General features: G+C 39.4%; 1 protein-coding gene across 1 annotated transcript in view; it reads right to left on the reverse strand.

The window, feature by feature from the left end:
- LOC146369873 (contactin-associated protein-like 4) overlaps positions 1-21,808 on the reverse strand; it is a 118,831-nt gene that overhangs the window by 48,662 nt on the left and 48,361 nt on the right. The window contains exons 4-8 of the mRNA XM_084909336.1: positions 18,315-18,462; positions 16,814-17,020; positions 6,010-6,185; positions 5,448-5,594; positions 1,054-1,321 (exon numbers count right to left, since the gene is read on the reverse strand). Coding sequence (XP_084765462.1) covers positions 1,054-1,321; positions 5,448-5,594; positions 6,010-6,185; positions 16,814-17,020; positions 18,315-18,462 — 946 coding nt within the window. The remainder of the gene's footprint in view (positions 1-1,053; positions 1,322-5,447; positions 5,595-6,009; positions 6,186-16,813; positions 17,021-18,314; positions 18,463-21,808) is intronic.

The following is a 21,808-nucleotide window of genomic DNA, read 5'->3' on the forward strand; positions in this document are numbered from 1 at the left end:
AATCAGGATGTGACCTTGGTTTAATTTTAATTTCAAGTATAAGAAAAATATAAATTACTCCATTTCCATTTTTTACTTGCATACACTTGTTGGCCACTTTGTTAGGTGCACTTTGCCCGCACTGGGTTGGACCTCCTTTGTTTCTCAGAACTTAATTCTTTGCGCCACAAATTCAAAAAGGTTCAAAACTTTCCCTAGAAATTTTGGTCCATATTGACATGACAGCATCAGAGTTGCTGAGGATTTGTCAACTTCACATCCATGATGCAAATCTTCAGTTCCACTACATCCAAGGTGCTTTATTGGATTGAGATCTGGTGACTGTGGAGGCCATTTGAGTATACTGAAATCACCGTCTCATTCAAGAAACCAGTTTGACATGACTGTGGTCGTAAAGGGTGGTCATGGCCAACAAAACTCAAGTAGACCATGGTGTTTAAAGCTGCTTTAAATTTGCCAAGAAAATATCCCCCAAACCAATGCAGCAGCAGTCTGAAACACTGATACAAGGCAGGATGGATCCATGCTTTCATGTGGTTTACACTAAAGTCTGTTCCTTCCTCTTAATGTTACAGCAAAAACAGAAACTCATCAGATTCGCAAATATTTTAACTTCTCTGTCCTATTTTGGTGAGTCTGTGCTGATTGTAACCTCGGTTTCCTGTTTTTAGGTCACAGGTTAGCAGCCAGTGTGGTCTTCTGCTGCTGTTGCCCGTTTGTAATGAGTGGGTATATGAGTTACTGCTCTTGTCAGCTCGAAGCAGTCTATCCACAGAGTTCTCCTCTGACTTCTGGCATCAACAAAGCATTTTCTGCCAGAGAAGTGCTGCTCACTGGATATCTTTTTCAGACGTTTCTCTGTAAACTTTAGAGATGTGGGAAAATCATGCATGTTTTGCTGGTCTTGCACCAACAACCATGCTACTATCATTAGTGATTAGCTGATTAGATAGTTGTGTCGTTGAACTGATGTACCTAATGAAGTGACCATTAAGCATACTCTAATGTATGCGCAAATGAATAGAAAAACATCCAGATCGTGACTGAACCCACCTGCGCTGAGGTCCAGCGAGGATCTGCCTGCTTTACTGATCTGTAGTCGAAGCCTCGCCTGGCTCAGGTATAGGAAAACTGTACCATCCTGCTGCGGGAGACCAAAGGTCAAGAGCAGACCTCCCTTGTTCCACGTCCTGAACTGCAGCGTCACAGACACTAGCCCTGTTGACCATGATGTAAGGCCAGGCAACTGGAGGAAGCTGTGGGAGTCAGTGAACGTCACAGCCACTGAAACTGGCTCAGCACAAGAAAAGGTCACATTGCCCTGAGAACAGGAGGAGGGAAGAGAGAGAGAAAGAAATGATTGTGAAAGAGATAAAACATGAATATTCATCGACTGCAGAGGCTGACTTGGTTTGACTGGGTGTCACAAAGGTCTCATCAGCACCTCTCTGAAAAAGGACACCTGTATTTCCATATTGATATCAGCTGAACAGCTAAAACGCTGAAGGCTTTCTTTGGAAACCTGAAACATCAGAGTCAGAAAGGCTTTGCACACACTGCCTATTTGTGCCACATAATCAAATTTCTTAATTACATCGGGAAACTGAAATAATACAACACGAGAAATATAGTTTTATAAACAGCAGTGTGTCCAAATATTCCATGATGGAATTTACCGCGTATAAGCTAGTATGGTTCAAGTTTTCTTCTTCTTTTTTTAACTGCCACTTGTCTCATGCAGCTCTTTTGCTTTGGGCTTTGTAACATCAGAATGTAGATGTGATGACACTGGTGATGATAATGAAGGAGATTATGATGATGCTAATGACGCTGATGATGATGATGATGATGGGTGTAAAAATAGGGAGGATGATGATGCAAATGATGAAAATAATGATGATAACAATAGTAATCATGACAGTGACCATTAGCATAATAATTACCACAATGCAGAAAAGGCAAAGAGGAAGGCTGGGGGAAAAGTCACTAAAAGTCTGTCGTAGGGAATAAAAGTTCACAGCTTGTTCAAACTTTCATCACGGAAGTACTCTAACAGAAGAATGATAAATGCTAAATAATTAATTACTATCATAATAAATTGACAGCCTTGACAGAAGGATAACACAGCTTTACTAGAAAATGCTATCATCACTATAATAAAACACCATTTTTCTATAAAATTTTTTTTTTTTTACAGAAGACTTTTTATTTACTATAAAAATGTCACTTGTTCTTAAGCTACAAATACATAAACTGAAAGTTGCTTTGAACTTGCAGCTAATGTTTGATTTTCAAAGGGAAAAAAATGAACGATTGGCACACTGCAGAACTCCAATTTCTTTATTTAATGCATTTAGTACTTTATGATGTTTCAAGCATACCTTCCCATCTTTAATCACCTGTGTTAGGTCACATGACCACGATCACTGACAATAATATACAATCACATCCACGTCTTACATAGGACAAACAACTGATGAATAAATCTTTTATGAATAACACATTGCATCGGAAGACCAAAGCGATATGTGGAAGATGTCTATGTCACATTTTTTGGCTCTGTAACAGCTCAACAAGGTGGAGATGATGTGCTTGGATTTTTTTCCCTAATTTTCTAGAGGTGCAGTCTACTGGTGGATGAAAATAGGATCAGCCAGACTGACCTATAAATAATCATAGTGGTGGAAAAAAAAAACTCTGCTGCAGTGATGCTACCCCTCATATCCATATTAAACCCTAGATATGGGGCTGTGGCTGACTTTTGTAAAAACTTTTTAAAACTTCCCAAAAACAAATCAAACATAAACTCTTAAATTTGCCTGATTACCTTGCTAAAGTGCCCTTCACATACAACGCTTCAATGGCACCGCTGTGCTCTGAAATTTATTATTTTCCTGGTTGGTGAGCACTCGCTGGTGACATGGTGTGACATTTGCATGACCAATAGAAAACATAGAATGGCAGGAAGCGTGCACACAAAATCCACATAAAGACCATTACTAGCTGCAAAAACAGTACATGCAAATAGGGATGGGTACCGGTATCCGGTGCCATGATGGCACCGGTTCTGACATAAACGGTAGTAACCAGACCGAAAAGCAGCGCACATTTCGGTGCTTTATTTCGGTGCTTTTTTTTCCTGAGCTGTGATACACTTTAGATTCTAGCCAATCATTTTACGTTTCCGAGGATAGTAGGCGGGTCCAGGTACGTACGTTCTTTTAGAACAGAGCTACAGATTAAAAATGGCCAAGGAGGACAGGTCAAATGTATGGCTGTACTTCACAGCAAAATATGCAAACTCAGCAGCCTGCAACAAGTGCTTTAAGCTGATACTGTGATACTGTCAAAGGAGGTAACACCTCAAATCCGATGAAACACCTGGCGACGCATAGCGTTTTTTTTAAAAGCCGAGAAATGCGCCGTATTTGATAGCTTGCTGCGAGACCTCACTCTACTGCGGGTGGGTTGCCAGTTATCGGACCCGGAGCAACATCCCCCAAAAACCCGAAGAATAGAGTCCTGGCCCCTAGCCCTGCCAGTGTAGCAGAAATGATGACGGATGATGATGGCAGCAGCAGCCGTTCTTCTCTGCGTGAGTAGCGTAATGTTGTTCGTGTGTAATTTACGTTGAGTAAGCTAACCACGTTATTACATTAATGCATGTAAGGTGAACTAGCAAACATCATCATAGCTACATGCGGCTGTCTTCTTGTTTGATGGCAGATACTCCCTTCACCCTGGCCAAAAAGGCTAAAATGACCAAAGAAAAAGTGGAAAACAGTTAAACATGAGAGGTTTTTAGACAAAGTTTGTGTTTTTTCCATTGTTTAAGCACTGCTTCCAGCCAAGAGTGATACCATATATGCCCCATAGCTGCAGAAAAGGCTAACATTGTTATCTTTTTACAAAAAAACAGCTGAACATGAGAGGTTTTTGGACAAAGTTGGTGTTCTCCATTCTTTAAGCACCGGTTTGAGCACCGTTTAAGCACCGGCACCGTTTCAAAAGTACCGGTTTGGCACCGGTATCGGATAAAACCTAAACGATACCCATCCCTACATGCAAAGCACAGCAGCCGTTCCAATAGCTAACCAGTGCTGACTGCTAATGTGTAGCTGATAAGTGAATTATGTGAATTAATGAAGTACATTTAACTTCTGCACATTGGTTCAATCGATGCAATGGCCCAGTAAATTATTCACTAGAGATGCAATAATGATAGATGTTAATGCATTCTTACAAATAACACACAAAGTGGATCATCACCAAACACAATTTAGAGTAAGAAGAAAGTGTAAAACAATACAACAATAATTATCCATCCATCCATTCACTTTTGCTTATCCTCAGGGTCATAGGGGACGGCTAGAGCCTATCCCGGGCACCACAGGGTGGAAGGCTGGGTACACCCTGGACAGGTCACCAATATGATGCAGGGCTAACACAGAAAGATGGACAACCACATTCACACCTGTGCAAAATTTACTATCACTAATAATCGAATCCCACTAAATGCATGTCTTTGGACTGTGGGAAGAAGCCAGAGTATCTGGAGAGAATCGACAGTGTCATGTGGAGAACGTGCAAACTCCACACAGAAAGGCTTCGACTAGATGGTGGAGTCACTGGACTCAGGACTAATATTGAATTTTTAGTTTTTGCAAGAACTGCAATGCTGAGTCCTTCATGACATTACAAACCTATTAGAAAAGAAGTGATTCCTGAAGATGCATTTTGAAAATACTACTTAGTACACAAAAATGAAGTAATTTCAACGTATGCTCAAAAATCTCTTCTTTTCTCGTAGGTTTGAAATGTCATATAGGACTCAACATTGCAGTTCTTGCAAAACAAAACAAAAAGCTGAAATAAAATATTTAGAATACTTTACAGATATTACAAATGGATTGTGGAGGCAGTCAAGGCACTTGCTGCTAAACGACAGATGAATGTGCCATACACCCTACACAAGCAGAGATGCATGAAGATGAACCGGCAAGTGAACCCTAACACAACAATGAATATTGTACTGAAAGAACAGATGTCTTTGAGCTGGCTTTGGACTTGGACTCAGCTTTTCTCCTTTACGCACACTAAGATGAGGCCATGTTTTTTTTTTTGTTTTTTTTACATATTTAACAATGAAAGCTTTGTGTAAAAGAAAGGAGTTACTACACTAAACGGTGACATATAGCAGTCATTCTCAATCCTAGACTCCACAAAAACTTTTGCTTTTTTTCTACTAAACTTTTTAAAACTGCGTGTATACAAAGAGCTGTCCTCAGAATTATTAATATAAACATGCAACACTTAAATTAATAACATTACAGCTTTAGTTCGGCGTCATGAGTGACAAGCGATTAGTAGGCAAAATTGTACCACACTATTACTTTTAGTGCTTGTGGTAAAATTAATTCATAAAATGCTGAAATATAATGACTCACCACTATCGCGACCTGTGAACTGCCGTGTTTGGCCAGGTCTATCAGGTTGATGTCGCTGTACAGCAGGTTCTCAAGGCAGCCATGAAAGTTCCTGTTGGACAGGATGGGTTTCTGCAGTCCGTGGCTCTGGACAGCCGCCACCGTCAGCTGCACAGTAATTCCAAAACACGCTATAATAATATTACCTTCTCCCTCTGAATGACATCAAGGTTGCTGTAAGAGGTTCATTCACAGAGTATGCTGCCTTTTAACGCAGAAAAATAAGCTCAAAAACACCTCTTCATTGCCTCAGTACACTCACACAGTTAAATTATGCACTGAATAGCCCCTTTGAATAACCCTCTCAAGCTGGTTTGGCACAGAAAGCTGCCTACCTTCTGCCTTTTCATTCACTAGAAGAACTAATATGACTTGAACGTCCTGTCTGATTTATTCAACGAGTAACTCACTCACGCTGCTGAACAAATGAATATTTCTGCAGGAGTGGATGCGCTTTTGACACGTTTGCTTCAGAATGTGTGTGTGTGTGTGTGTGTGTGTGTGTGTGTGTGTTTCCTCTCACCGTGTGAATGTGCCAGTGGCTGAGATCAGCCGGTATTTGAACCTGCAGTGTATTTTTATCTACGGTCAGGTTTAGGTGAGTGCTGAGCCGCTCCAGCTTTACATGGTGCCAGTGCTGGTCATCAAGCAGACTGCCCAGGGAAACGAGAAGCTGACCACCAGAGGATGAACTCACACCTGCAACACAGAGGGAGAGAGGAGCGGGAGAAAAGTTGTCATGTCGGTGCCATGGTACGTTTCAGAGAAGAGCAACGTCCCCGGCCAACGCAGAAATCCCATTATGCATCTCCTGCTGAGGATCTTTGATTTTTTTTTTCCTGAAGTTTATTACCTCCAACGCACTTGAAGAAGAACATCCATAAAACATTTTTAACAAGGACAAACATCTGTGAAGAAAATAGTCAGTGCTTTTTCCCAGCAAAACACCTATAGGAAGGGATTGTGTTCAATCTATCAAAACAAAAAGCGCCACGGAAAGATTGCTGCATCAGTGGGATATTTTTTAATCTCTGTTTCAAAACAGGAAGCAGGTCACTGAGGTCACCCTCTTTCATTATAGAGCACATTTCTGTATGCTGAGAGGGAGGAGGACAGAGTACGAGAAATGATGATGCTACAAAATGATACCAGGACATAATTAATGACAGACCCAACACCAGTAGGTCTGATAGGTGGATTTATCTCTGGGTCCTCCAATGTGTTGGTTAGGAAACGAGGTTCTGCTGACAGAATGAGCTACAACAAAAGGAGAGATATAAGCCAAGTCAAGACAGTTCAAATTACAGAATTCCAACTCCTCATTGTGTGTTTAGGGGTCTGAGGTAGAGCTACGCAAAAGGCTGGTAAATGCTGGAAAATTGGTGGCTGGGAGTTAGAAAGAAGAAACCTTACAAAAAATCTGAAGCCTGCTCCCCAAATCAGTTTGAGGTTTTTAACCACTACTATCATAAACCAACTAGTTTCTCCAATCTAAAATAACTGTCAGCGATCAACTTGCTGAATAGATCAAACTGTGGGTATCAGTTTCAGGTTTCAACAAGGGAGTACGTTGCATTCAAAGTTTGCATCAGTGACTTCATTTTTTTCTATATTGGCAATGTTACACAGATATATTAGACTTATCCTAAATTGTCTTTAGTATTGTACTCTAGCTATGAATCAAAGGTCCAACGACAGTTTTCCCACTACTAACAATCAAATTAAATCAAATTAAAATTAAAATCTGAAAGATAAATCTAACATGGAAGTCACAAAAACTGCAGGTAGTCTAGAGGCAACTTGAGGCTAGTTCCTCAAAGCTAGTTGCTCCTATTTATTTCCTGTGCTAAAATGCTCAATTTTGCAATGGAAATAAGCAAAAAAATAAATAAATAAATGTATGTAAATAAATCTCATCAGTATTTTTTATACGAACCAAAAGTGGATTAAAAGTACACACCGGCTGTTAGCTATCTTATGTTACAGTGCTATGGTTAAATGTATTGTAATTCAGTTTGGTTATGCTAGTATTACTTTATTAATACGTTAGCACTAAGTCGCCTGTGTGTTCTGCTCATACTGTAGCCTAAAGACGCACCTTGCTAATGAAGCTAGCTAATGTTAGCTGATGAGTAAACGTTCCAGCTTCTCCAAATATATCCCTACCTCCTAAAAAATGCAGGACTGACTAAAATAGCCAAAAATAGCCAAATCGAGGAAAACAGTATTAAAATTCACAAACCAATAAGTGATCAGTGTCTCTATCTTTTATAACACAGTTTGTGATTACACAAACATTCCTGATGAAACAGATTTAAGTGAGTATTCAATGCTAAACAAATAAGTGGCTACATAATGCTCTTAAGTTTAACTGAGATCGTGATTAATGTTAAATAGTATCCAAACTTACTTCCAGTCTGAAACCAACTTTTCAGGGGCTTCAACAATGGAGCTTTGATCAGGACATAACTACCTTAGCTTAGTTTAGCGCAGAGATAGGAACATGGGAAACAGCTAGCCTAGTTCCATCAACAGAAGCCTGTCTTCCTCTTGCATCCAGTACTTACGCTGAGGATAAACAAGTAGTTTAAGAGAAAACAATAATAGAAACACTTCACTTCCATTAATGAATCTCTTTCTCACTCTCTGTCAGTCTTGATTCCCTTATTCCCCTTCTCCTTACCTGCAAGTTTATTAGGAAGCTGAAAGAAAGAAGGTTCAATTTAAGAGAACCGTAACATGCTACGGTTCTCACATGCCATTGGCTTAACTAATCAATCCAAAGGAACAAAGCTATGTAACACTACAATAACAGCCTAATTTAACTTGACTGAATGCACAAATATTGAATGTTCTTGTGTTTAAGCTGATGGTTTGGCACTGAACACTCTACTATGCTGGAGCCTACTGCCCTGGACAGGTCCCCAAGGCAATATTGCCAGATGATTTTCTGTCTGCTATTCCATTATGCTTCTTCACTCAAGCTCTAAATCTGCTTATGAAGGATGACAGAGACAAGTCTTATCACAAGATATACTGTTATGATTATTTCAGGAGTGTATCGTCACGTGGTGCCAGCATTTAAAATACAACTTCACTGCAAAGCTAACACACATTCTCAAAACCAATTCTTAGTTTTAGTCACAGTTACGAGGAATTTCATACCATACAGAAGGAAAAGGAGCAAGACATCCATGGCAAGAATTTGACTATGAGTGGGTTTCAGATTTGTTTATTTCATGTATTTGCATCTTTGTGTATGAGGATGGTAGGACACACAGTCTTACCAATGGTGTCAAACCATTTCACAGATCAATGGCTTTGAAAAAGATCAAGATTAATTTAATTATCATTATCCTACACAAGGTTGCACAACAAAATTGCAGATGCAGTACCCTCTATGAAAAATCCAAAATGAATTGAGTATTGCATAAACGGCCTTGGTTATATCAAGATACAACATGTTTTGGGTCTGTTCTTTTCTCTTGTTTTCTTGTCTTGAAAACAACATGGGATACATTTTTATAAGTTATTACCCACCTATTTATATTAGGGTTATATAATCTGGTTATATTATATATAATTAATGGCTGTGGCTGTTTTGAATGACAATTTGTGTTATTTCTATCAAAATATGATTCTGTTCATCTGGACGTAGCGTTTTCAGTGCGAGAAACGTTTCGTCACTCATCCAAGTTTGGATGAGTGACGAAACGTTTCTCGCACTGAAAACGCACTGAAAACGCTACGTCCAGATGAACAGAATCAACTTTTGGAGATTTACTTACCTGGATGATTGAGAATGCATCAAGATGTTTTACCAAAATACTTCAGTTTGTCCAGTAAATACAGTATCTTTTTAAATAGCACAAATTGGCGTCCCATTTGCTGTCAGAGAGAATTAAGTATCAAATGTATAGATGATGTCAAAGTGGCTATGTCCATTTTAATGTACAGTCTAAAGGTAAAACTCTTTACCACACTGGCAACAACTTGCATTTGTTTACAAAAAAATTCAATTAAGAGATCACTAAGATCCTGAGGGGAACATAAAAGTGTTTAACTGTTTTTTTAAAAACCTACTAAACAGAAAACATGAAAGCAACAACATCAAGATCAAAGTGCTAGATAGTCCCTTGTAGACACAGAGTAGTAGATAATTATAGCATAGGTTGGCATTTATACCCCAAAGATGCTATTCCTATTCTTTTTTTGAATTCTTTGTCAGAGACATACTTTGTCTCTCTAGACAAAGTATGTCTTCTTTGGAAACATTAATTTTAGCTTACCATAAATTTAAATGAACTAAATCAGTCCTATAGTAAGTGTGAAAGGCAAGAAGTTATAGCAATATTTACCATCCACAGTCAATTAATATTTAGAAAGAGTCCTCCATTTGTTCTCCTTTTTTTCTGCCACAAATCTCTTTCACTTCCCAGTGTCTTCAAAGGCAAACAAGACGGCAGTCATTTACATTTTTACATTTGCCTTTAAACAATGAACTATGAGGGTTTTTTTTTAATTGTTTTAAATTCTATTTTAAAGATGCATTCTTTATTTTTACCGCACCAAAAAATTCAGTAGTAAGTAACCTATCATACAGCAGGGGAGTGCAGTAAGAGGTTTCTTTCCATTTTCTGGCTCCTCTGGAACTCTTGGGAGGCAGCATACAAAACGAGTAAATCGCTGCAGACAAAGTGGAATTGAGTAAGCAAATGCAACAGCAATCACCGCAGTTCATTGTCTTCTATTTTCTCTGCCAACTGGCACACTTTGTCCAAAGACATTCATCTCATTTCAGCGGCGCTGTTCAGATGCCTGGGGGGAAGATCTAGTTGTAGCTTTTGCTGCTCTGTACAATGAGCAAAATGCTGATTGTGGCAAAGTCGTGCTACTGTAAACCCTGAAATATTCCATTTAGTATGCCAGAAACCAGACAGTGAACACAGCATGTCCTCACTGCTGAGAATACGGAGACAAGAAAGCCTTTCACTTAACATGCAGCCTGCCCTGCATGGATCTCTGATGCCATCCTAATTTCGTCAGTGATACTTAACACCATTTGTCCAAAAGGCACTGGAGCCCTCAGCGCATTTACTGCTGTGTATTACAGCTTTCCAATGGCAGTTCAGAATTGAAGTGAATTATGAAGCAGCAGGCTACATTACAGCAAACTGACATTTTAATAAATGTAAAGCATAGAGGAAATGAGATGGTTTTGGATAGCGGACATAAATCTTAATGAGGCAGTCAATTTATTCCAACTGCTTGGAGAGCCACAGGCACACAGAGAGGGTCTAAGTGTCTCACTGCATGTGTTTGTTTGACTGTCTGTCTCCTTGGTCACTGTCTATTGGTCTGTCTGTTATTCCTGTCTTTGTGTTTCCATTCAGACGTGTACTTATGCTAATGGATGTTGCTCACTAATTAATGAAAACACTTGCAACCTTATAAGCTGTACATTTACCCAGTTCACAGTGTTCACAGCCACCTCTCTGTCTCAGCCAGCTTGCTGTTCTCGTGAAGTGACACGAATCACCGTTAAAGAGAGGACCGGGACTGACAGGATCAGGCCGGCAAAAGGGAGAGATAACTGTGAAAAGCTTCAGAGAGTCTCTCACATTCTTCAGTGTTTAGATAATGCATCTAAACCTTCTGCTATTATCTATTAGCTCTGTTAGTTTGATCTTCTCTTGTCTTCCAACAGCTGACTGTGGAGGAGCATGCTGTGGCTCAGGGTGGATGCTCCAAGCTATTGATCTAAATTACACTGTCTGTAGACTCCAAGCTCCTTGGAGATTCAGAGCGAGGAAGAAGACAAAAGATGAATACCATGCAATTGTTAAAGGTAAATAATTCAATCTGAAAAAAGAACTAGCAGAGGCAGAATTTGGATCACATATGAAAAAGGCTTTGATAAATAAACATGAAGATTTTTTTCTATTGCAAAAAAACGATAGGGTAGGGATTGACAGAGAGGCAGGGCAATAAAGAGAGCGTGCAGTGTCAGTGCTGTGACTGAGGCAAAGTACGATTTTTAGGATAATCGCAACTTAGCTCAATATAATCTCTGCACCGTTACAACAGCAATCCTGTGTTTACTGTCGTTCCCAGCCAAGTTCTTTGAGCACTTTGCTGACTATCGGCCTGAGTCTAGCAGGGATGTGACAGGCGTCACTCAGGGACCTGATGTCAGACTGACAGCTTTTGCAGATGACGCCTCTTTCCAGCTGACATATACTAGACAATACCACCAGGGAAATAAACTGCTTCCACCCAGTCATAACTAATGGGAATTGGACAATATTCTGCTTTTTATTTCAAGAATGCAGAAAGGGGAGGGTGAGACTAGGGTGAGGGGATGTAAAGAAGCAGAGAGAGGCCTGGAGTTGGAAACAGCAAATTTAGGCTTTCACAAAATCTTAGAAAAATAGCTGTGGGAATCTGGGATTTTCAGCGTGGGTGTGTGTGTGTGTGCGTGTGTGTGTGTGTAGGTGTGTGTGTGTGTGTGTGTGTGCATGGCAAATGCTGAAGAATAATGTTGCGTATAGTAAATGAAAGGTCCCTTTTTCAAACATTAATATAACACTGAAATGCAGTTGAATTATGTCTTCTCTTGAAATGCTTTTAATTATGGTTAAGTAAATGGATGATGCAGGAAGTCTGACAATTGTGAAACGTGAACTGAATGGTACAACATGTATTGTATTCAGGTTTTGTTGTCATATGATCACTAAACATATGATGTTGACTTGTCTGTCATTTCGAACATGTGCCCCTGTAGGGTAAGTTTAATAAAGCCCATCTCTCAGGCCTAGTGACACTCAGTGCCCCCTCCTGGCAGCTACTGTGCACTAAAGCAAAACATATATTTCCTACCTGCAAATACCTGGCTTTGGTTGCTGGCAGACTGCTACGTGTCACTTGTAGTATGCATGAAAGAAACTGACTAGTTGACATGTGTTTTCCAAGTTACAGTGAAACTGTGGAAAATGCAACACAGCTAGAAAACTGAAATTGTTAGCCTTCAAAGTAAAAGTTGAGCCATTGCTGCGCCATTGAAGCACACTTTTACTTTGAAGGTAGAGTGTTTGCAGACAAGTCTGAGTCTTCCATGCAAACTACAGGCATCCATGGCAACCTGTTAATGGCCAAAGCAACTGTAAGGATGTTTTTTTGCACAGCAACCTCTTTGCATCTGATTTCACCAGGAACTGTCATAAACCCAAGGAACCACTTGCCAACCAGTTTGGAGGACTTATTTCTCCATAGAGCACATATTTCGTATCACATCCAATCTGGTGGACAATCTTCAAGCAATATATGCATGGAGCAAATCAGCTTTGCTTATAGTGATGGTCAAAATATTCAGTTTTCCACAAATCAAAACATGGCAGGAATTGTGGGAAATTCGGTGCTTATAGTGCATCTAAGAAGGTTTTGATCGATTATTAGTTCTAACAGCCGGATGCTCTCTGTTGCATCATACTCCTACTTGACCTTCTGGTGTGTGCTACCATTAGTTCATCAATGCTCTAACCTAATCTTTCTTTGAATTCTCCTTTCACCCACACAAAGAGCAGGTACCGAGTCTCACTCAGTTTTTCAGCAACCAAACAACTAGTCTGCAAAATTTCAACTATACTGCATGTCCCCTGTTTTGGGATAAGAGAATACTGTGATTAATGAAAAGTACAGTGACTAAGTGGTGCTTTTTATTTATTTATTTATTTGTTCATTTATTTCTACATCAAAGAAAGTTTTACTTTAGATCAAATTATTGCTCTGTTATAAATATAACCACACAATCTTACATCACAGAAATAAATAAATAAACACATAAAACTAATTTCTATGATTAATTATCTGCAGTTTCACTTTTGGAATATAACTTCATTTAGGACCACAAAATATGGTTTTCTGAGGGAAAGTGATATATTCTCAGGAAGCTGCACTTTTAATTTCAGCTGTAACTGAAAGGAAGGCCTGGCTGATGAGCAGAGCGAGTAATCAGCAGCCAGATGGCACGGTTGATGAGAGCTTTGCCATATGGTGATAATACGACAGGCTGGCAGTCCAACAGCACCTCAGGTTTAACCTTGTTTATGCCAGATACACACACATGATGTCTCGCCTTGCACCTTGGGTCATGTTTTCTACTTTCCTGTCATTCATCATGGTTTCCTATTTTATTTTAATACACGTGTTTTAGGCACTTCAGTGTTGTGTCATCTCCACCATCATGAGTGTCATCTGTGCCTCATTGTGCCATTCCCAGAGTTTATTTAATATGGCTGTACCTCTCTTTCTGTGCCAGACTGTATTGTGTGCTCCAGCCTCTAGTTCCCAGTGTACATTTTTAGGGAATTTGACTTCCCAGATTCCCTGTACTGCCATGGCCTGGTCCCTGTCAGCGGTTGAGTGATTACCAAACTTTTTTGTTAAAGTGAAGAGTGTTTATTTAATTTCATTTTTTTTACTTTTAATTCTATCTCTCTAAGTTGTGCTTTTGAGTCCTGTGTCTGTAGCTTCATGGTCATCACAACATTTTACCTTCATTAGCTTCCACACAGGCAGTGGGCTATGTTATGCTAACCCACTGTGCTCCACAGTGTTCATCCTTGACACATGTTTATAGCATCCATCATATATTATAGATTAAAAGAGAGAGATGAGGATGTCAAGCTGGGAGAGAAACGGCCAGAAAGAGAGACCCCCCACTAGATAGAGGCGAAGAGTCTGGGAATAGCTAAGAATCAGTGAGACAAACAAGACAAGAAAAGAACAAAGCTAAACACGAGTTCCTTCTTGACAATCAATCACCAACATTGTGATTGACTGTATCTGCCAGATACGGTCAAGTGTACAAACCCAGATAACAACAGTAGGGATGTTGTGTAAACAAATGTAAATAAAAAATTGATTTGCAAATGTCACAAACCCATATTTTAATCACAATAGATTAAATATAAGATATATCAGATGTATCCTTTTTAAAAAAGTATTTCTTCATTTTGAACAACATGTTAAAAAAGTTGGATAAGGACCATGTTTCCCACTGTGTAGGATGCCGTGTTCTTCTAACAACATCTGGAAACGGAGGAGACTGACTGTTGGATTCCTGTGAGAGGAATGTTGTCCTAATTTTGTCTGATAGAGGGTTCAAGCTGCTCAAAAGTCCTGGATGTTCTTTGTGGCATTTTTTTTGTTTGTTTGTTTCGTGATGTATCAGATGTTTTCAGTTAGTGAAAGGTCTGGACTACAGGTCAGGTTAGCTCCCAGACTTCCATTATGAAGCCATGCTGCTCTAATAGATGCAGTGTGAGGTTTAGGAATCCTGCTGAAATGTGCAAGATTTTCCCTGAAAAGGTATTGTGTGGATGGGATAGTAGCATGTGTGCATTTTAAGTCAGCTTTGGCCCAGAGAGATTGGGGACCTTTCTGGATACTGTTCAGGCAGTGGCTTGTTCTTTGAATGATAAAGCTTTAACCTGTACCTGTGGACAGCACAGTAACCAGTGTTCAGAGACAATGAATTTTGGAAGTCTTCCCAAGCTGTGCAGTGATTTCCATAACAATATCATGCCTGTTTTTAATATGGTGCCCTAGAAGCCCCAAAGATCACAGGCATCCAATATTGATTGTGTGTCCTTTCCTTTGCACACAGAGATTTCTCCAAATTTTTTGAATATTTTTATGATGTTATGTACTGTACATGATGACATATTCATAGTCAATTTTATGTTGATGAGCATTATTGTGAAATACACAATTTACAGATTGGTGATCCTCTGCCCATCTTACCTTATGAGAAACTCTGCCTTACTAAGATGCTCTTTTTATGCACAGTCATGTTACTGATCAGTTGCCAGTTATTTTAATTAGTTGCTATGAAATTCAAAATAAGCTAATATTTATTGGAAAACAATTAATATGGTTTTATGTTCTACAGTGAATAAAATATGGGTTTTGAGATTTTCAAATGACTGCATTCTGTTTTCATTTACATTTTACAAAGCATCCCAACTTTTTCAGAGTTGGATATATAGCACTCTTTCTAATTAGCTTGAGACATATGGATAAACAAACAAGCACTGTAGTGAGCTAAAAGGCATATGTAGAAAGAGTTTCATCAAAATTGAATCAGAGGTATTTCCCAAAATTGTTTCTGACAAACATGCAAGTGAACCAGCAGATGGGTTGAGAGTGACTTCAAGCTTGTTCCATTTCATTATAGGAACAAAACATGCAAGATATTAAATTTGCTATACACAGAAGGGATTTTGGAAGCTCTGGACCCTGAGTGAGTGCATAATTACACTGTACAGTTTGCGTGTTTAGCTGACATTTACTCGCAGAACTAAACAATGAAAGAAAAATGAATGAACAGATGAGTGGAGCTGCAGAGTTTGCCAGTGCAGTTGGCTCAAGGAACTTCCAAAATATTGAATTCAATTCAAACATCTGAAGTTTCACTCACTCTCCAGCACAGAGTTTCAGTCATTGTCCTCAGGAAGTCGATCACTGCTGATTTGGTCCTTCCAAAAACATTACCATGTTCAGTTGGTGTGAATATGTTGCTTGCAAACTGTTTGAGGTGTGCAAAATAGTCCCTGATTATATAGTATGACAACATGACAATCAGGCACACTATTAAGATCAAAACACACGTCATCACAGCAGACAAAGTCCCTCTGACAGGTACGGTTTTTTCCAAAAGGGTAAATCTTAACAAGCAATTTGTTAAATCAGTTGGGCTGCCCTAAAGCGTACCCTCCTTTATGTCTTTCTGGACACTAATAGGACTCTTACAGGTTAGAGGTCAAATTTATACCATCAGTACATCCAGTGGGAAGCTGAGGGGTCACACTATATATACACACACATATATATATATGTAAATTACAAACATTCAGCAGTGACAGATGGACAACACAGACTCGGGGAAAAGGCCAACAGATGGACTCGTGCTGGGGTTTAAACTAATGTTGTCACAGGAGGCTTCTTAGAGAGCTTGGCAGCTAATGCTAGTGCTAGTCCTTTGGGACCACAGACTTTCTGTATATGTGATGGTACCGCTGCCTGTTCAAATGATGGAAAATGTATGTTTTACATCTCTGCTGGCAGTGCCATTGTCACACCTTTCCAACAATGTGTGTCTCAGCATGACAAGCTACACATGCATAAAAGACCTGATTTAAACAGAGTGAATATATTTATCTATATTTCGCAGAATGATTCAGCATTATTGGGGTTATGTTTATCATGTAAGAAAACGCAACAAAGCATTAATTTATGGCTGTAGATCTGGGAGACCGGTGTCCTACCCTGTAGGTGGTAGAGTAGCAGCTTTCCTTTCTCGAGCACCAGCGTGAGGCTGTGATCTCGCTGTCCCTCTGCATGGAGCAGTGTCCCAGAATTCTTCAGGGTTTTAAACTTCAAAGAAATTGTCTCCATCACAGTCCAGCTTGCCCTCACACTCAGTCTGTAGACCAAGCTACTTCTGCTCCCATCAAAGCTTGCCACGCTAGAAGCTACAGAACAAAATTAAGTGGGAGAGGGAAAAGTTTTATTCTTTACATTTCATTCATTTTAAATAACATACTAGCACCAAATACTAACACAACTGTGCAAACTCTGTCTTTGCCACCATTTTTCTAACATCATGAATTTCACAGAATTGTAAGATATTTCTAGACAGATTTGGATCTCTTGGTGAAATTATTTACTCAGCAAGCACATTTAACCCCATTAACATCACTTTTCCATATGATTTAGCCCAGAGTTGACCATTCCTTTTGGTGCTATGTTCAATGCTATGTTCGATTTGTGAAACTTCTTTAGTATATTTTAAAATAAAGAGGCGATGGCGATTGATCAGTAGGCTTCACTAGTTGAATTTAAGTCCTGTTGTCACAGAAGTACAGTTTTACAAACCATAGCTTTATTATAGGTAGATAGGTATATATAGGTATAGGTATAGGTAGGGTACAACACAAAGTAACAGGACTGACATTTAGTTAAGTCAGTTACAAAGAAGCAAAGCTTGCTGCTGCTGCCTTGAAATGCTTGGATTGCTTGAAGGCATTTTGCATGTACATTTCTATTGTTTCAATTCTTATTGCACTCTGTATTAAAACCATGTGGTCTCTGTACATCTCACACACAACACCCAATAATTCTTGTGCATGGCTTAGTGTTTGAATAGCACTGCTTATTTTTCTCAGAACTAATGGTTTCTAAATTGACTACAAAAGGTTTGTATAACTGACATCACACACCAGAGCAAAATCAAACCAAAGCCTATGTGTGTGGGAGTATTTTAAATCTATTTTTCTAAAAAACAATGAACAATCTTGTTCTGTATATAATGCTACAGGATTAATATAACTTTCAAGGTGTTCCAGAGATCATTTCTTATTTTTCCGCACCACATTTAAACACCATAATCCAAATTTGATAGAGATGATCTGTGTAGATTTAATCCAACAAATCAAGATTTAAATTAATTGACTAAAGTTTGACTTTACATTCTAAGATACAAAACTAGCTGCTAGCAAAATACTTCTAATACAATAACAAGCCAAAACTGCCATTTGTAATATTTTAAAAGAAGACACTTTTAATGCCACAACACATTTACATTTTTAGCATTCAAAATGAGTTGAAGCCAGTCGGGCATTAAAGACTTCAAGACAGGCAATCAAGACCAACTAACTGTTGATAACATAATTATATGTCACTTAAGGTCAAAATATTCTATGATAAAATAAACATTGGATATATTTATAATTGCTATTACATAACACTTAATTCACAGTTACTTACTATATCGACATCCATATATTTCCAGTCTGAGGCCAATCCTCCCACTGGGGTTCCAGTCCAGTGGGATTAAACGAAGAAAGCGAGCTATGACCGGCTGCTCCAGTTTGTACTGGACTACAGTGTCAGCATTACTGTTACCTGGAAAAGCCTGCAACAATACAGTTACATGTTTGTTACAGTTACAGTTTTCTTCATTCTTACACTCTGTCTCAGTCAGCTGATTGCTGCAACAACAATGTAATAATGTAAAAATGATGTAATAGCAATAACAAACACTAAAGGGTGATGCCTCTATCAGGAAAGCAGATAGATATGCTTCTCATCAAGTGTTCATAATGGTGACTAAAAGCTGGATAGGACCATTATACATTGAAAGTTTTCCATATTCGAGGGCTGCAAATCTCTTTGTCAGTGGAAAGAAAAAGTCTCCCAAACCTCCTCTGCCCTGAGACCGTCTTCATTTTCAAACTCTGAACTCACCGAAGCCATTGATCCTAAGTAATGATAATGTCTCTCCCTCTCCCTCATCTCTGTCCAGTGATCAATAACTTGGACCTATTCTGTCTCGGTAGCAAGCCTCTCTTTAAAAGACTAATGGCTTCTATTTTTCCCAATCAGCTGCCTGTGGGAATCCAGCAGGGCTCACACACACAGAGAAACACTTGCAATAATATGTGTAAGAAGAAAACAAGAAGAACAAGCTGCATATATGGTATAGAGTAGGTGTCCATGTGTTCGTGTGCATGTCCTTTGCTTGTGTCCTATCTGGAGCGCTTGTGTGATGCTACCTGTGTGTTTGTGTGAGAGACTCAGCTGAGGGTGTACCGATGTGACTGTGTGAGAGAAATTGGCTTCTCTGGCACTGCATAATTGTGATCTCAGTGCCGTCTTCAGTGCTTTGAAGGGCTGAGCCGGCTGGGCAGCTGAGCCGGCTGGGCAGCAGAGCGTTAAGCTCAACAAATGGCTCTGTTTCCTGCTGAGGAGAGCAGCATCTCATTTACTTGCCCGAGCATCTTTTGAAATATGAGTAGCCTCTGACAAGCCTTCAGTCAAGGAGAGAGGAATGGCCAGAGAATGAGTCGAAGAAGAGGATGAGAGGGCATGACAAAGGAATCGCAGAGGAACTGTGCCTGGCGTAGTTGGTACCACCAAGACAATATAAAAATACTGAATTATGCAATAAAGTCCTTCATTAAAAGGAGCTACAAGAAAAGAACGTTTGGAATAAAATAATGTTGGCAGACACGTTATTCAAGTGACATGTCAGTCAACATAGGCATTTCACTGCATAGCTGCCCACAGTGAAGCTAGATTATTCACTTTAAATTAAATGGGGTGTTTGCTGAAATATACTTGTTGCCATGCTAATGACTTTTGCTCCTTAGGAAGTTCTGAGGAGAGTTGCCAGCTTTGTTAACCTCATTTGCTCCTCTTTACTTTATCAGGGAGGTAAATTATCATAAGTGGGCTTTAAAAAAAACTTCTAAATGACGCACTGACTTTTAAATCTCAACCAAACTCTTGTGCCTGCCACCCTATGGGCCAAAATCAGATATACCTCTTATGGTGGTCTGGTTTTCCGACAATGTTTGGATCGCATCCCAGAAGCATGTTTGTGGCACAGGAAATCCTGGGGATGCTGAGGGATGCCTTCATAGTGCATAACTCCTTAAAGGTCGAATTTAATGACAAGTATTGTCTTGGTCATGCTTCTGACATGATGTGCTTTCTTTAGGATTTGAGATTGCTGTTTGGTATCTGGGTTGAAGCCAGAGATATACTGTACAGTGGGGATAACAATTCTTTGATCACTTGCTGAACTTGTAAGTTTGCTTACTTCTAAAGGAATGAACAGTCTCTTTGGTAGTTTCGTAATGGAGAGAGACAGAATATCAGTGAAAAAATCTAGAAATAAAACACATTACATGAAAGTTCTAATTTGATTTTTATGTCACCGAAAATGTCATCTCTCTCTGCAGATTTTCTAGCTGACTGAAGTCTGAAGACTGGCTGGGCCACTCCATGAGCTTAATGTGCTTCTCCTTTAGCCACTCCTTTGTTGCAGAATGATGGGGAAGGATAGGTCATGATCATGGATGGAAGACCCGCCCACAACAAGTTAGTGCATACTCAAGTTTGAAGAAAAATGGTGAAATGCAAATGGTCAGATTGGGACTTCAAGAAAACATCCAAAAAAGTAAGAGTGAATGATAAAAGGTTAATTAATGTCATTTTTGTGTTTGTTTTCTATGGGCACAGTCTCCTTTTGAATCACACTTTAAAACATTTGAAACATGTGGCATCATACAGTAAGACTCCACATGCAACTTGCTTGATGATGGGATCTAATTTTATTCTATTTTTAATCCATGAAGTAGTTAGTGACTCTAACCATCAAATAAATGAAAGTAACCTGAGTAGAGACTTTGTTTCTACCTTTACCTCACAAGTCAGTGAGAAGCTGTGACTGATGCAGCTGTTTTTGCAGTAAAATTCTCACCATCACAGAGACGCTAAGCAAGCCTGACTAATATACGAAGCTTTAAAAGTGCTCTAAAAGCTGATGTGGATTCACCGCCTTTCATGCTGACTGTCAAATCAACATGTTTTTAAGCTACAAGGAGTGTGTTCTTTAGTGATGACTTGAAGGGCTTTGGAGAGTTTGTATCCTTCACTGTGAAAAAGTTGTACCCAGTCAAATGTGAGGGGGAAAAAAAGTTTTCTTTGGGTTGCTACTGTAGTGAAAGCTGCACTTTCTTCCACACAGAAGGGAGGAGACGCGTGACATATCAAATGTTGTTCAGTCAGCCGAGGCTTGCATGGCTGCCTGTCATTCTGACATCTGTACTTTGCTCATTGGTGATCAGTCATTCTCCCAGTCTAGTATTCTCTTTTTTATTGAAACAACGCTGGAAAAATAAAAAATTAAAGAGAGAAAAAGAAATGGGGAATATATTTAGACGTAAAGCAACCGCAACACTAGGTATTTAAGTCACCGCGTGCTTTTCTCAGCGAGCTTTCACACCAATTTCTTCTGCACATTTACATTTTAAGAGCCGCCACACTTATCGAAAGCGGCTGAGCTCGGAAGCGCCCATTCAGCGACCTGCTTGCAGACTGGTGATGGACATCTTTCAGGCATCAAAGCTGGGAGTTTTTCTACGCCAGGCGGTCTTTCTCATAACAGCATCAACCTCCTGTCAGCACAGGCTAAACTGTCTGACAGCAGACCCACACCGTCAACAGACTCCTGCCCAAGTTCCTTTCATTGTTCCATGTATTATTAATAAATAGTGAAAGGCTCCTGGTGAGCACGCCATGTTGCTGCAGGCAGCACCAGTCCCCACAGATAATGTTAAATAATGTCTATGACAGGTCAACTGTGTGTGATTGTAGAGTGTCACTGCCTGGACAAACTGTATTTTTAGCTGTTAAAATCTGTATTATATAACACATGTGGGGGGTTTCTTTTTGTGTGCACTTTTTGTTAAATA

This window comes from Perissodus microlepis, chromosome 17, assembly GCF_051167445.1.
Source record: "Perissodus microlepis isolate ML-2025 ecotype Zambia chromosome 17, ASM5116744v1, whole genome shotgun sequence".
Lineage (NCBI taxonomy): Eukaryota > Metazoa > Chordata > Actinopteri > Cichliformes > Cichlidae > Perissodus > Perissodus microlepis.